Below are 16,965 nucleotides of genomic sequence, written 5' to 3'. Positions count from 1 at the left end.
AAATGTTTACAGTAAAAAAAAAAAAATTGTTCACAGCATTTGGTACAAATTGTGAAAATTATATTTAGAATATAAAGGCTATGTACTAGTACTATACTGTAGGCTATATAATATTATTAACATTTTATAAGTACAAATATTAACTATTTATTGACATACTGACTATTTACTGATCAACAGTAATAGGATATTCCCAGAAGTTTATGTGTGGCAAATAACATTTATTTGCTTCCTATTTTTGGTATTAATTATGCAATTTTGTATTTTTCGTTGGGACTGCATTATCCTTAAGAAATAAACGATGTGCAAATCTGGCGTCAAACTGTGCCTTGTTTGTAAAACAAGCATCTTGGAAATGCAGGGGAGCAAACAAACACTTGCACAACTCTGTTGATGCTCTGTAAAAATAAACTCCATCCACTGGTCCCTTAATGCTGTTTCTCTTTTGGTAATCTGTGCAGGGTTTTCTTGCCCTGGCAACCAAAAATACACTTCTTTTGTGACATTTCGCGACGCTCTCGCTCTGATCAATGAATGTCTGTGCTCTCAGTGCTGTGCTCTACGGGAGCGCGCGCTCTTCCGGCAGACGTGCCCTTAGGACCCATATAAGGAAATTCCGCTCCATCTAACGTCACACAGAGCCATACTCGAAAAAAAACTTTCCGAAACTTGTGACAAACCGGAAGGAGTATTTTTGGAACAGAAATACTCCTTCAAACGTACAATTGAATTTTTGAAACTTTGTCCATGTTTAGCATGGGAATCCAACTCTTTAACAGTGTAAAAAACTCAGTATGCATGAAATAGCATTTCACCCCCCCTTTAAGTTTTTTCATGTTACTGTAACAAATGTTTTTATATAGTATGAGTCTTTGTATGGTCAAACAGCCATTCATGATTTAGTTGAAAATGTTTTTCTAAACCACAGGCCCAGGGTTTTATGGTAAGTGTGTGTCTGTATTGTCACACAACAGCTTTAATTATCAGAGCTCCATAAGTGTCTGTTGGTCCCAGATTATTTGCATTCACTCCTCCCTCCTTTCTGTCTGGACAACACCCACCTGCCTTTGTCTGACAATAATGTCACAGCCCTTTGTCATTTTTACATGCAAAAGGAGACAGACACCTCTAGATCCACAGGGAAAGGGGTAGTGAAGCACTGCAATGTCTTTCATGAGTGTGTGTGTGTGTGTGTGTTTAGGTGCTTTGTTGTCCGCCCTTCTAACCACAGCCTGATGTGGAAAAAGCTGCCATATCTGAGAAACTGAGAAATCAAAGGAGTGTAATGACCCATCAAAAAGACCAATAATGGCTCATTTGCATGTGGTCATGATTGCTTGTCAGCAGAACTTGGTCACACATCTAAATGACTCTTTGGGTTTGATTATGTGTGTGCTTCATTCCTCTCTTATCCTGCTTTCCAGGATTGCTCCGCCTCTCTGCTGTGCAAACGCTCGCTTTAAATGCCTTCCCTCCAGATCTGTATCTGGTTGCATCTGCGGGACAGAAGCCCGGGCGCATTCACCCTATAAACTCAACCTTACCAAGCTTAGAAGAAAAAAAACAAGCTGCCCTTTGGTTAACCTCTAAGCACACATGCCGCTCAGATGAGCCACATGAAGACAGTCCAAGGGCACCAAATACTGTTGTGTTGAAAGAAACCCATTAACACAGTTTCACTACATTTTTAAATGGACTGACACTTTAAATACAGCTTCCAGCAATATGTGAATTGAATGCATTGGACAAATCCTGCAATAGTGTAATAGAGTCATAATGTGATGCATTTCTGAGTGAAACTGGATATTCAGTGAGATAAAATGTAGGGCAAGTAAAAGGAAACTTTAGCCTAAGTCTCCTACTTCTCAATTTTTTATTTAAGAAAAGAGACCCTAGTTATCTCAAATGTGCCACTTCTAGATTCATCTCAGCTTAGGATCTGGTATTTAAAGCAGTGCTTCGTCTTGCTCCATAGCAGTTTGACGTGTGAGTGCAGCACATGGCTGATAATGCATGTGCACTCCTCACACAGATGATAATGCGACTCGAGTCACTCGAGCGTGAGTGGACCGAGCCAGCTACACAGTGAGGAGGTATATTCAATACTATGTGTCTCTTTCTTTCCTCTTATCTCCAGGATGCTGCTGCTAAGCTGATATCTGAAAAGGCGAAGGCCAAAAGACCAAACCGTATTTTCATCTGTCACCCTCACTTTCTCTTTATTATTCTCTTTCTGACCAAATAATTATTTTTTCTGCTCTTTTATAGCTTAGGAGACTCAATGCAGGTCTCATTATGAAGTATACTTTAGATGTCAAATTTTGTGCATATGCTAGGTTATACATACAGTGCATGTGGCATAAATTTCATCATCAGCACAGTATGCATATGCATGTGCAGCCCTTTTTTTTAACTGTGTGTTCTCCTTACGGACATCTTGCATATGCACCTTGGTGCTTATCGAGTGCTGCAGCAATGATGTATTTTGGTGGGTTTCAATACACTCCAATAGGATTGCCATTGGATTATTGAAGAAAATAAGCTCAAAGGGTTATAATTTTTACGTTTTCTTTATCGTGATAATCTTCACAAATGAGCACAACTTATAAAAATATATAAATCACTAGAAGTAAAAAGTCAAACACTTTTTTCTTAGCAAATCTGAACAGTTTGAGTTTGAGACATTGTTGAGATCTGTCATGAAACTCAAAAATAACTAGTCTTTTTCTTTCAGAAGAAAATTTTGAGAAGCAGGAGACTTAAACATCTGCATCATCCTTTTGGACTGGGAGCGCAAAAACTGAAATTTTCATGGCATTCAATTTTTAAATATCTGTCAACAAGCAAAAAATGAATACAAGCACTAGATTATAATAGAAGTGATTCAGTTTGACGCACTAGTGTATCAGAACTTCCTGATTTTTGCTTCCTACATCTGTAATCATTCTCTCTGTTTCTCAGCTGATGTTTTGCATGAGCACATGGCTGGATAACCTCAGATGGATAACTCCGAAGCCAATTTCACAAGCCACAGCAGCTGATGAGAAGGTGTGAAGCTGTTTTCCGTCCTTACCCTGACAGATCTGGTAGACATTTCTCTCATTGGATGAGAAATGAGGCCAGTGCTTCACAGAGCAGGAAATGGTGCAGGGATCTTACAAACATTCACATCCTCCATCAACCCTTTTCACCCCCACCCCCTCCTGACCATGACATCACCCCTCCCCCCTCATCCCGAGAGAGATGGGAAGAAGTCAAACATGGGAAACTCGAGTCCAGGGAGGAACATATTTGTTTTGCACAGCCTCTTGGTCAGAATATCACTAACCTCTGAATGGGGTTCATTCATAAGGAAAGTACCGAACAATAACTGATCCATGGGTCATGTGCTTTAACCAGCCCCAGAGAGTTCACAGAAAACAAGGGTTTTATTTCAAACATATAGAACATTATGGCCAGATTGATTGATCAGCAGATATTCTGTCATTTTGAGATGATGAATTCAAATTTTCCTTAATTTGTATCATTTTAAATGCATGTTAAATACATAGCTCTCTTAAATACTTGAATACACAACCAGACAGAGGAGCATCTGGCTAAAAATATATGCACTATTATATTTCTTAAAATTTGTACTTGTTATTGATATTATTTAATGCATGTTTAAATTAATATGTTAAGAAAGTTTATATATATATTATATATATATAAACTATTTCAGTACTGATTGTTGCACTAGTTATATGTAAGGCTACAAGAAAATCTGACTTAGCACTTCGATCTGCACAATGCTTTGATGCTGTGCTAAGCTGAATATAAAGAAACAATGTCCTTCCTCTTTAAAGCCTAGTGTGCCTGTCGCAGCGATAGCAAGCAGTATTTCAAGCAGTTGAATGCACAAACGCAGTGAAGATCAGTGTAATCTGACCTGGCTGTGCCGGTAGTGTGGAGAGACAATTGACCCTGTGTTTAGGAGGCTCCTGTCAGCAGTTAAACAATTCAGCAGAGGCTAAGATGTTGTTGTTGTTTTTTTCCTCCACACACCATCCCCTCCTGTGTTTCACGCCACACTGATTGTGTGCTGCAGCTCTGATCCTTACCAGCTGTGTCCTGAGTGGTGAAACTTTAGCATGTGACAGTGTGACTTGTTAAAGACCAACACATTCAGTCTCAGTAGCACAAAGAGCCACAGCGTTTACTTGGCAGAGGAACTCACTCTCCGTCCTCTTTCTCCCTCTGTTACTCTATACAAATCAGCCATGTAAAAGAGGAATACAGTCAGCGAGCCAGTGCTGATGGGAATGACATCATGGCTATTTCTCTTCTCGCTGATAGACCAGAGAAAGGAAGTATTGTGTCCTCAGCCATGTGAGACAGTTGCCTGTGTGGTGCATTACATGCTGCCTAAAGCATGATCTTACAGTCTGCCACAGATGTTTATATCATTATAATTATATGAGATTCACTTTATTCAGAGAGTCCCTCAGAATAAAGGGACCCTTTGAACATTTTAGCATACTTTCAAAAGAGTAATTATTATGTAATTAATATATTTTTTAGAGAGTATACTAGGTTACGGATTGAATGTACTGTGTTCAGACACTTAACTGCATGTTATTTACAATTACATTCAAATGTATTATAGATGACATTTATATTACTGTAAATGCTATTAGTTGAATTTAGGAGTGCTTTTAACCCACTCTATATGTAGTTTCATAATTATTATGTCGTCATTGAAATATGGTTAAAGTGTGTTGCTGCATATTCTGAAAAGCAATTAGGGTAAACTAAAATTCACTTTTTTTAATGTCATTTCATGAATTAAAGTATATTTGTAATTGCATATTTGCATTTTGCAATGGAGTTGCAATGTAGTGCACTTAAAATATATTAACTTCAACTGTAAAATCTAATAACACACTACATTTAAAAGGACAATCAAGTATTTCACATATGATTTACTATGTTAGCCATAACATCAAAATAAGTGTGCATCTTTAAAGCATGACAAAAGATGATTAAAACAATGATTTAAAATGTGCTCTAAAGTAAAACTTCTAGATTATTACAAAGTTAATATTTAAATGTGTTAAGAAACAACCATGAAAGTGTACTTTCCTTAAGTTTTTTTTTTTTTCATTAAAACTATATATTATGCCCAAACACAGTTTCTTAAAAAGATTATTTTAAGATTTAAAGTACACATTTTATACAATGAAGCACACTTCATTTTCACAAAGTCAAACTCAACTGAGCAAGCAATCATTTGCAGCTAACAGAATATGTTTGGTGGCTTTCATTTGTAACACCACCTTCACTCCAGCTGAATTACTATATCACACAGTAACCCACTCTAACCTTGACGTCTTGCTCCAGTGTTCGGATAAGCTCCCCGTCCACTTGTCCGGTCTGGGCCACGCGGATGCTGCGTCTCTCTGCCTTCTTGAGGCGGTACTGCAGGATGCGGCAGGTCTTGTTGGCCTGATCCAGCTGCTGTCTGAGTTCCTGGAGCTGATAGACATCCTCCTCCATGTACATGTCCCTCATCTCCAGCATCTCCGAGCGGAGCTCCTCCATCTCGTCCTGACATTCAAACACACACAATCCATCCTTTTAGAAATTACTAGCAACGTTTTTTCAAAAAACATCTTGGGCATTTTTGTTACATGTAGACGATCCAGAGCTGCCACTGGTGCAACCTCAAAACAATGCACATGATGCTCCTGACCCGGGATCAAGAGCAGCGTGAAAGATCATGTGAGATGCTACCACTATCTGCATCAAATGTATTATGCAGCATTATGATTTTCCTCGAGACCGTTTTACTACAGAGTTTACATAATAGTGCCATGTTTAGAAAGCAATTTTGCACTAAACCCAAATAAACTATTTATACCTCAAATGGGTAAAAAATGCATGCTGCTTTCAGAGGTGAATAGATGCAGTGGGCCACCACGTGCTGCCACACATCTCCAGTAAATATATAGGTCAACAACTGCAGCGTGCATCACGTGCTCAGAACGGAGAAATACAATGGAGTGAGAAGTGGACGCGGACACAGTGGACTGACTGACTGCTGCAGCATCTGTACAAACAGCTGCATCACTCCAGCAACGCGGGGCAAGAGCAACTAGCCACTAGTCTCTTTAACTCTTTTATATTAGGCATGGCGAAGGAAATAGATTTGGTCTCGTCATGGTCTTTCTGATAGTTTATGAAAACCGAGAATCAGTTTTTCTCATACATATGACTCATAGTAATTCTGGAGACATTACAAACCCTTATGATAGTAAACAAACAAGGATCTTAAATGTATGCCTTGCAGCATGATTGAATGCACTGTTTCCAGTTTCAGCAACATAGACATTTCATTTAGATAATGATATATGGCAGAAATACAGTATTATACTGGTTACCCTGCAAAAGTGTACCTTTGTGACTGGTTTCCTCCAGAAAATTATAGTTACTACAGTTATTTTGACTGATTACATGGAGAGAAAAACATATTTCTATCATCATACACCATCTTGTTTCCATCTCACACCAAATTCTGTCATTTCTACTTGGTGTTATAAATTTCTCAACTTAATTTTCCCAATTCAGTCATTCATTTCTAGGTGGGCTAAAGTGTAATTAATGTACCACTTTAATTTTTGAAATGCAAGAATCTGGCATTTCATTGAGTGGGTTTCATTTTATAGTGTGGCCTAATAATGATCATAAGCATAAAACAGATTATGAAAGCTTCTTATACTAATATTGCATCATGGTTTTACCGTTGTAACTCTTAACTGTACACTTTGTAAAAATGTAAAAGTTCTTTAAAGACTCAGCAAAGAACCTCCCTCTTCATCAAGTGCCATTTTGTTTTTGTTTGTTTCTTTGGCTGGTTATTTTGGAGCATTACACATGTTCTTGAGATCAGTAGGTTCTTGGCTGTTTAAAGCACCAACACAATAGATGGTTTCTGAAGAACTAGACAATAACATCAAGTTGAGCCTAAACCTGAATGAAGCAACTAAGACATTTTGGTAGAAACTGTGGTTGCCATTGCGCAAAAGCTCTGCTTTGATTTTACTATAATAATAATAATAATAATAATAATAATAATAATAATAATAATAATAATAATAATATAGGCTAATCAATAGGTTACCTTTAAATAATCATTCTCCGACCTGAGTTCCTCTATTTCCCTGACAAATTCCTCCTGCATCCCATCCATTAATTCCTCAGTCAGGTCCGAGAAAGCCAAGGACGTGCTGGCGGGAATCCTGCTGTCGAACGAGGCGAGCGAGCGCTCATCGCCGGGAGAGACGCTCCCCTCTGCGGTCTCCATCCCCAGCGAGAGCCGGTCTTTCTCCACGCTGGTCTTGGTTTGACCACTCTTGTCCAACAGTCCGTGTTCCGCAGGCGCTTTCTCTCCGTCGATCCCCCCGCGGCTGCTGGTCTCGGTGTCGCTGCTCAGCGCATCTGTGGAGACTTTATTCTCTTCGGAGGCGCAGTCGGAAAGCTCGGAGCTGCTGTCGGTGGGGGAGAGTTTCCCCGCAGCGCAGCCGGAGTCCTTGCTCAAATCATCCGATCCGATGCTGGTGTCCGAAACTTTTCTCCGGCCGCTTTTATTGGACTTCACGCAGCTCTTCTGGGCACCGGGCGCGGACAGCACGGGTTTACTCTTCTCTGTTTTTGTCTCCTTCCCGGTAACCGGGCTCCGTCTGGACACGCGGCCACCTAAATATATGGCCCCTGGTTTAACACTCAGTGTCGGCGTGCCGATACCGCCGCGGATTTTAGTGAGGGACCACCCCGGCACATCCTTGGGTCTTGCTGGAGACGGTGCCCGGTGTATTTTCTTTTTCTCGGTAACTTGTAGCGGCTGCGCGGGCTGCTGTTGTGACGGCTGCGGCTGCTCTTGTTCTCCAGTGCTGCTCTCCATTTTCTGCTTTTGCCTCTTCTCCTTCGACGAGACAAAATGCGTCGGGGAACCGGTGTCAACCTTTGTCTTGGTCATTCATTCCGTTTACAAGACCCGAATGTAGCTGAAATGTACCTCCTCTCCCCAAACACAGAAGTTAAACTGGTAAACGATTCACACCAGATCAGCCGACATCAAACCCGTTGGGAATCCAAAAGATAATGTGATTGCTTTGGATGAGATGCTTCTAATTTCTTTTATTTAACACGTCTGCAGGATATTCCACGTGAGAGTCCTCCGTTTTGAACTGCGGCTGCTGCTCTGCTGAGTGTCGACTGGAGGGTTACTTGGATTTCTTTTTTTTCTCCGCCCAGAAAGCGGCTCTGACCGTGACGAATGAGTCTGTGAGAGCCTCGCGCGCAGAGCACTACTGCCACCCAGACACGGCACATCAAGCCTTCATCCTAAAGCAGGGTTTGAAATTGACAGTCAGTCGGTTCTTATTCAGAACCTGTTCTATTCGAATGTTCGATATACCGTTCTAAAACAGTCTGCCAGCATCTGTATATTCCAATAGTGTGAACAGTTCATTTTCTCCAGCGCGAATACTCCGACCAATCTATTCCGACTCCCCAACGAATGACTCTATTTTAAATATCAAGATACAACATTTGTAAGATACAACTCGACTAGTGAATTCCCTAACGACTGACTTATGAGTCGACTCTGAAAACATTCAGAGCAAACCATACAACAGTTCGATTCCCTAACCAGGGGCGATTCTAAGATTTTGATTTTAGGGGGGCTCAGCCCCCAATAAGGGTATGATTAAAAAATATTATTTTACTATTAGGATAGGGTTGTATACTACTAACCTTATTGCAATCCACTATTCCATTGTATTCCCTGTATTTCATATATGGGAGTAGGAGTACTGACTGAGCCATATATAACACTGTAAAAAAAAACTAATACAGTTTTTTAGATGTGACCAGTCACTGGAAAATTTTGAATTGGGAATGTAGATATTTTTTTATTTTTTTATTTTTTTTACAATAAAGACTTCCTGATTCAGTATTAGGACATTCATGTTTATCCTTTGATGATACCACTGCTTTTTCTTATGAAATGTACGTGGAAATTGGCAGAAAATTAAAACAACATAAGGGTTCAATGACTGCAATGAATCTTGGGAACACAGTGGTATTGTGTGTGTGAGGCTGTCTGTTCTATTCTCACCTGACTGTTGCTCATTTGCAGACCTACTCCCACACAAAAAAAAAAAATGTTGTATATCCATCTACAATGAAATATAAATTATTATATTATTATTATTATTATTATTATTATTATTATTATTATTATTATTAATTTTTAGCTTTTTAGCCTTTATAATCAACAATACGGTTGGTTATACATCAAGTCAGCCCCTGAACATTTATTTCATTTCAAATCATTTAACTAACCAGCTAATATTCATTAAGAATATAGACAAAACATGTATTAATGTAATTTTCTATTGGCAATATGTTCTATATTTATTAAAAATAACATCATTATCAATTTGCCACTTCTATAAATCAATTACTTAAAAAAAAAAAAAAATCACAGATCCCTTTACTCTTACTCTAATATATGTATCATGATACACTAATGATTAATTATTACTTAATACAAAATTATGTTTAATAATAGAAAACAAAATAACTCCACATGATGTTTCTCTCTCTGTGCCATTTAGTACTTTCAGACAATGATGTGTGTCGTTAATAATTTATTTTGCATGGCTGCATAATGTAATGCCGAAATACACAATAATATGTTTTCAATTTCAAAAAGTAAATTAAAATAAATCATGATCGTTTTCTAAAGTATGTTTTCATGGGTGTTAATCGCTTCATTTTTGTTGGAAGAAAAAACATCTGTCACACTGTGATAAAGGCTGAAAGTGAAAGCAGCGAAGACGTACTGGTATTGGATGCGAGAACACACACACCACACGCACACACACTCGCGCACACGCACACACACACACACACACACACCTTGTACTCTCTGATGTTCGCTCTGCTCGGCGCCCCTGTGGATTGAAAAACGCGCTGAATCCATGCAGACTCAGATCAGGGGAGGAGCCGGAACTTGATGCAGCTTGCCACCGTCTCAAATGAGTTTTTAAAGGGGACTGAAGCGATCACTAATTAATTAATCAAATAATTTTTTAGGGGGGCTGGGCATAAGTTTAGGGGGGCTGAAGCCCTAACTAGTGGCTTTTTAATGAATCATTAAAGGGTTAGTTCAACGAAAAATTAAAATTATGTAATTAATAACTCACCCTCATGTTGTTCCAAAACAGTGAAACCGCCGTTTATCTTCGGAACTGAGTTTAAGATATTTTAGATTTAGTCCGAGAGCTTTCTGTCTCTCCATTGAAGCTGTGTGTACGGTATACTGTCCATGTCCAGAAAGGTAAGAAAAACATCATCAAAGTAGTCCATGTGACATCAGAGGGTTAGTTAGAATTTTTTGAAGCATCGAAAATACATTTTGGTCCAAAAGTAGCAAAAACTATGACTTCATTCATCATTGTCTTCTCTTCAGTGTCTGTTGTGTGAGAGTTCAAAACAAAGCAGTTTGTGATATCCGGTTCGCAAACGAATCATTTGATGTAACCAGATCTTTTTGAACCAGTTCACCAAATCGAACTGAATTGTTTTAAACGGTTCGCGTCTCCAATACGCATTAATCCACAAATGAGTTAAGCTGTTAACTTGTTTAATGTGGCTGACACTCCCTCTGAGTTCAAACAAACCAATATCCCGGAGTAATTCATTTACTCAAACAGTACACTGACTGAACTGCTGTGAAGAGAGAGCTGAAGATGAACACCGAGCTGAGCCAGATAACAAACTCTGTTCCGAAGATAAACGGCGGTTTCGCTGGTTTCGAATGACATGAGGGTAATTAATTAATGACACAATTTTGCTATTTGGGTGAACTATCCCTTTAACATTCAGCGAGACAATTTTATTCAATTTCACCAATAAATGGCTCTTACGAGTCAGATCCTTTAAGTGTATCACATAAAAATACAGGTTTCATGCCAAAAGCATGTTTGGCTAACATTCATTGCCTCAAGTGTTGTCTGATTCCCAAGCGAATGACTCTTCTGAGCTGAATCTTTTGTGAACTATAAACTTGCAGGGCAAACATTGTAGTCCGACTTTTATGAATCTCATTTTAATTAAACTTTTTAATGATTTAATGAATCATGAAATAAAAAAGGCTTGTATTCATTTGCATTTTATAAAACTTGAGAAAATAATGATTCTTTTCATCTTTAATTGTTTAAAAATCCATAGTCTGCTTTGTCTTTTGTTTTAGATTCAGATATTTGTCTATATTGGCTGATCCAGAACCAGGGTTAACTGTCACATTTTTGACATCAGTGAATATTTCTCATAAAGGTTAACTTTTAAAAATCAGTTAATGTATCCAGTCTTATTGGCTACAAAAAAAAAAGGAACATGAATTTCTGTAATATGAATTACTCAAAAAAAAACTTACTCTATATAATGTTTATTAGCAATAATGTTAAATGTTGTATTATTATGTATACCAGTATTGTTTTATTATATTAATGTGTTTACACAGCTCAAAATATGTAGCTAATACCTTTATAGTGCTAAAATATGATACACAGTCATTTTTGTTTGGATGAAAAGGATTCACAAATAGTCCTAATTTAAGACGACTTTGAACTAATTGTTTGAAGACAAGCATTTGTGTCACTGGATTTGTGGCAGAAACTTTTATAGTTAGTTATTTGATGATAAATACATTGTTCTGGGAATACTCCCCACCACAGTGGAATCTGGGCACAGGTCAGTTGTGCCATAATTAGTCTGTAATGATGGATTTATTCTGGCTGAACACGAGTGCCTCATTAAGGTCCCCTTCTGGGATCCTGACAAAGGTGGTGCTCCCCGGACTTCACATGAGCACATAGTTAATGGGTTTAGCCATGAGAACACCCTGCTGGAAACAGCACAGAGAAACTGGTTGCTATCTGTGCTAACTGAGCCATTTTCAATGCCTCATGTACAATGGGGATTTGTCCCAATCTTTGAGTCTTTGAGACCGAGACAATCAATGAGAGGCTTCACTTAATCGGTTATTGATTTACACAGAAGATCAAGCCTTTTATTCATCCACACGTGATGCATTCCTGTGTTTTCATGTGCAGTGTTTTCCTTTTTATGCAAGGTTTTGTACTTTCATCAAATCCAGCACACATTATACTGCAAGAAAGGCATTGTACAAACCTGATTCCAAAAAATTTGGGTCACTGTACAAATTGTGAATAAAAACAGAATGCAATGATGTGGAAGATTCAAATTTCAATATTTTATTCAAATAAGTGATTTTAAATTTGATGGCATTAACACATCTCACAAGTTGGGACAAGGCCATGTTTACCACTGTGTGGCATCAGCTCTTCTTTTTATAACAGTCTGCAAACGTCTGGGGACTGAGGAGACAAATTGCCTCAAGTTTAGGAATAGGAATGTTGTCCCATACTTGTCTAATACAGGTTTCTAGTTGCTCAACTGTCTTAGGTCTTCTTTGTTGCATCTTCCTCTATATAATGCACCAAATGTTTTCTATGGGTGAAAGATCTGGACTTCAGGCTGGCCATTTCAGTCCCCGGATCCTTCTTCTACGCAGCCATGATGTTGTAATTGATGCAGTATGTGGTCTGGTATTGTCATGTTGGAAAATGCAAGGTCTTCCCTGAAAGAGACGACGTCTGAATGGGAGCATATGTTGTTCTAGAACTTGGATATACCTTTCAGCATTGATGGTAACTTTCCAGATGTGTAAGCTGCCCACGCCACTCACACTCATGCAACCCCATACCATCAGAGATGCAGGTTTCTGAACTGAGTGCTGATAACAACTTGGGTTGTCCTTGTCCTCTTTAGTCCGGATCACATGGCGTCCCAGTTTTCCAAAAAGAACTTCAAATTTTGATCTGTCACAGAACAGTTTTCCACTTTGCCACAGTCCATTTTAAATGAATGATGTTTAGATATGGCTTATTTTTTGACCTATAGAGTTTTAGCCGGCAACGACGAATGGCACGGCGGATTGTGTTCACCAAAAATGTTTTCTGGAAGTATTCCTGAGCCCATGTTGTGATCTCCATTACAGTAGCATTCTTGTATGTGATGCAGAGCCATCTAAGGGCCCGAAGGTCACAAGCATCCAGTATGGTTTTCCGGCCTTGACTCTTAAACAGAGAGATTGATTCCAGATTCTCTGAATCTTTGGATGATATTATGCACTGTAGATGATGATAACTTCAAACTCTTTGCAAATTTGTCTCTGAGAAACTCCTTTCTGATATTGCTCCACTATTTTTCACCGCAGCATTGGGGGAATTGGTGATCCTCTGCCCATCTTGACTTCTGAGAGACACTGCCACTCTGAGAGGCTCTTTTTATACCCAATCATGTTGCCAATTTACCTAAGTTGCAAATTGGTCCTCCAGCTGTTCCTTATATGTATATTTTAACTTTTTCGGCCTCTTGTTGCTACCTATCCCAACTTTTTTGGAATGTGTAGCTCTCATGAAATCCAAAATGAGCCAATATTTGGCATGGCATTTCAAAATGTTTCACTTTCAACATTTGATATGTTTGATTTTGATATGATCTATTGTGAATAAAATATAAGTTTATGAGATCTCGAAATTATTCCATTCCTTTTTTACTCACAATTTGTACGGTGTCCAAACATATTTGGAATCGGGTTTGTATATCAGAATTCAAAATAACACAAGCTACAACACTACTTAAAAACATAAAAGTACTGATAATTGAGACTTTTTGAATGGGAAAATTTGCTGTATTTGTTTCCTGTAAGACAGCAATGATCTGTGCCATGTTGAAGCGTTTAGGGATTTTGTTACTGTTATGACTGTAATGACTGTCAGCAGCCTTGCCACGCTAGACTGAGGACTGCAAAACCCCCAAGACACAGAAAATATCCCCTGAGTTGCTGGATATTACATTTCCTATTTCATGGTGGGCTTAATTAATGTAAAATAGTATTTTAGTCCCCTGTCCTATATACTTGGCCTAAATAACTGTGATAATGAAACTAACAGGATTTCTGCTGTTGTTGCTCTGTCTCTGAGGACTGGGTCTCCATGCAGTGCTTGTGGTGATGACAATAACAAAAGTGGTTTCATAAATCCTCTTTGGTCTAGTCTGATAAGAAATACATCTTGTGGACCCGACATGTACATTGTTTGACTTTAGGATTATTTGTAAAAATTATTTATTACATTTATTATTTTTAAATAAATAAATAAAGCAAGCAAGCATGCATTCAAGTAGCAGAAAACACTGGAAAATTAAAGGAAAAGCCCATACCATACAATGTCTCCTATTTTTCTATATCTCGCTCACCACAGAGGAAAAGGTCAACAATAAGCACTTTGGATTAATTAAATAAAACTAATAAAATAGACAATTAAATAAAATAAAACAATATATCTCCTATTTTTTAATTTATAGGTATATTTCTCATTTAATATTTGTATTGATTAATTGTATTAAAGAAAGTTGTAAAATAAACCTGTGTTTTTTGTGATAACTGTTATGTATGTTAGATAAACTATTTAGATATAACTATCTAATGTAAAATTAATTTAGCATTAATATTATTAGCATAATAATAAAGTGATCAGAGAAATATGTTTATAATATACGTTTTAAAGAAATGTGGTTGCAAAACTGATGCCTATTTTTTTGCTAAAAATTGACATAAATCAGGTTATTATTACACTTTATTTAAACGTGTGGCATTTTTTGGTAAATGGAGTTCAGAAATTCAAACCTCTCATAAAATGAACAGAAAATAATGCATCTCATATAATTTTTTATTTAGCCTCCTGGGGTTGTTAAGCATCTAATTTCTATGAGATTTCCATTTCCATTAAATAAAACATAAAAATAATAATTGTTGCAACTTTTGTAGAGTTTCAGGCCCTATTTAACACTATATTTTCTCCCAGAAGCTTTACATTTGTATGATAGATGTGTAGGACAAGTTTCTGTGTTGTTCGTGGGATAACAGATAACAAGTTTTTTATTTGTATGTCATAAAGCAGACATCAATGCTAATTTGAAGAAACCTTGGTGAGTTTACTGGGAGGATATTACCACATCTGTCAGAGACAGGAGGTCAAAACAAATCATTTGACAGATGTTTTTAGTGTTAATTTAACCACTACTGCCACCTAATGGTCAAATCAAGCAAGCACAACATGGTTATCACTTCCAAGGTTAAAGCTAGAGGATAAAAAATAAAACATAAAATGTATGGTATATATCATGCCAATATTGTTTCACGTTTGTTTCCAGTTTTCCTGACCGTGATAGAAAGGTCGTCAAACTCATGCATCAGTGATGAGAAAGCAGTTCTTTCTGTGCAAGCAGAAACAATGCCATGTTGTACAGGGTCAGTGGGTGAGCATGGTTTGTGTAATGCTGGATGAAAGAGTCCTTTTCACTGGAGTTGTGCTCAAGTCCCACTCTTAGTCCTGTGAGATCCGTTGGAGTAACAGTGCAGGAGTAATTGTACCCTGATGCTGTACAAAACGGCTGGATAGTTTTTGACGAAAAGTTAATAATTTGCCTAAACCACTGTGTTTTATTGCTGAGAGCTGACTGGCTGTTCTGTTCTGGATGGATGAATATGTGGCTCTAGGATTTGGACAGCACAAATTTAACTCATAGCCGGATAACAGTTACACCGTACTGTATTTAACCATCGAGGCCAATATGTCAAAGTGACATCTGTTTTCAACCTTTGTTTTTGTCAGCCTCAGAGATGGTTTCCAATGCACAGATTTCAATAGGTACAGTACATTAAACAGTGAGGTCAGTGCTTTACTGAGCTGCTCTGGGAACAGTGGAGTATATCAGTGGCACCTGCCTTCATCATCAAAGAGATACAAACAAACAGACCCAATTTATATTATTAATGCACAAGCTTTTCATTACTCTCAATCATTTTCGTGCTTTCATGGAGACTGCAGTATTTACAGGTTACTGCTTCTCTGCACTATTTGACATTTTCATGTCAATGACATCTGGTAATTATAAAATATGACAAGTATATAAAAATTATATTATATAGAATTGCATATTATAATATACTGTTGTTCCAATAAACATATCTATGTGAGCAAAAAAAAAACTGCCATAACAAACATACGGTAGTAATATGCTGTATATCATAAATAATAACTTACAGTATAAACATTGTTTTCTTTGTCACATTAATGTCAGATTTATTCCATACAATTTTTCTTGAAGCAATCTTCTTTATACTTCCTGCTATTTTTAATTTAATCAAAATAATAATAATAATAATAATAATAATAATAATAATAATAATAATAATAATAATGTAATAGTTTACATTAATTTTTTTTAGTAACAGCAGGTAATAGGTAATACTTAGTTGAAGTTAAAACAATAATGGTAACTATGAAATTTTGTGCACATTTTGTGGAAAACAGAAACTGACTCTGGTCCATTTTGTAACAATAATTTTAAATTAATTAAAATAAATCAAATAATAAAACTGTGTATGCATCTATTATATATGAAACATATTTATTTATTGTGTCCCATATTTGGTCATATTAAAGTAAATGTTACTAAGTTGAAGTGAGCAAATGCTGCATCATAAACACATTGTGCAACTACAATACAAATGGTCTTGCTTGATCAGTCAGTTAAAAAACTCTCAGTGGTTAATATTTTATATAAACAATTTTTAGATCACTTTCAATTTCCTGTCTCTCCAAGAAAGATTTCCATAGTTATGGGGTCTATCCCATCAGGTGTTGTTGTTTTACTGAGAGGTATCCTTCCTTAGTCTTAATTTGGTTGATACTTTTTTGCTGCATCATGCAAAAATAATAATATAGTTTGCTCATTATTTTAGCAGAATATTATTATTCTGCCAGC

At 37.3% G+C, this 16,965-nt stretch overlaps 1 protein-coding gene across 2 annotated transcripts in view; it reads right to left on the bottom strand.

The window, feature by feature from the left end:
• LOC127944767 (protein SOGA1) overlaps nt 1-8,329 on the bottom strand; it is a 43,594-nt gene extending 35,265 nt beyond the window's left edge. Inside the window, exons 1-2 of one of the 2 annotated variants that reach the window (XM_052541000.1) lie at nt 7,160-8,329; nt 5,362-5,586 (exon numbers count right to left, since the gene is read on the bottom strand). In XM_052541000.1, coding sequence (XP_052396960.1) covers nt 5,362-5,586; nt 7,160-8,014 — 1,080 coding nt within the window. In that variant the 5' untranslated portion in view covers nt 8,015-8,329. The remainder of the gene's footprint in view (nt 1-5,361; nt 5,587-7,159) is intronic. The other variant, XM_052540998.1, reaches the window with a different exon arrangement.
• Between the last annotated feature and the right edge of the window lie 8,636 nt (nt 8,330-16,965).

Source organism: Carassius gibelio, chromosome A23 (assembly GCF_023724105.1).
Source record: "Carassius gibelio isolate Cgi1373 ecotype wild population from Czech Republic chromosome A23, carGib1.2-hapl.c, whole genome shotgun sequence".
NCBI classification, from domain to species: domain Eukaryota; kingdom Metazoa; phylum Chordata; class Actinopteri; order Cypriniformes; family Cyprinidae; genus Carassius; species Carassius gibelio.
Note: the sequence above shows the minus strand (reverse complement) of the source record. Positions and strands in the feature narration are given on the sequence as shown.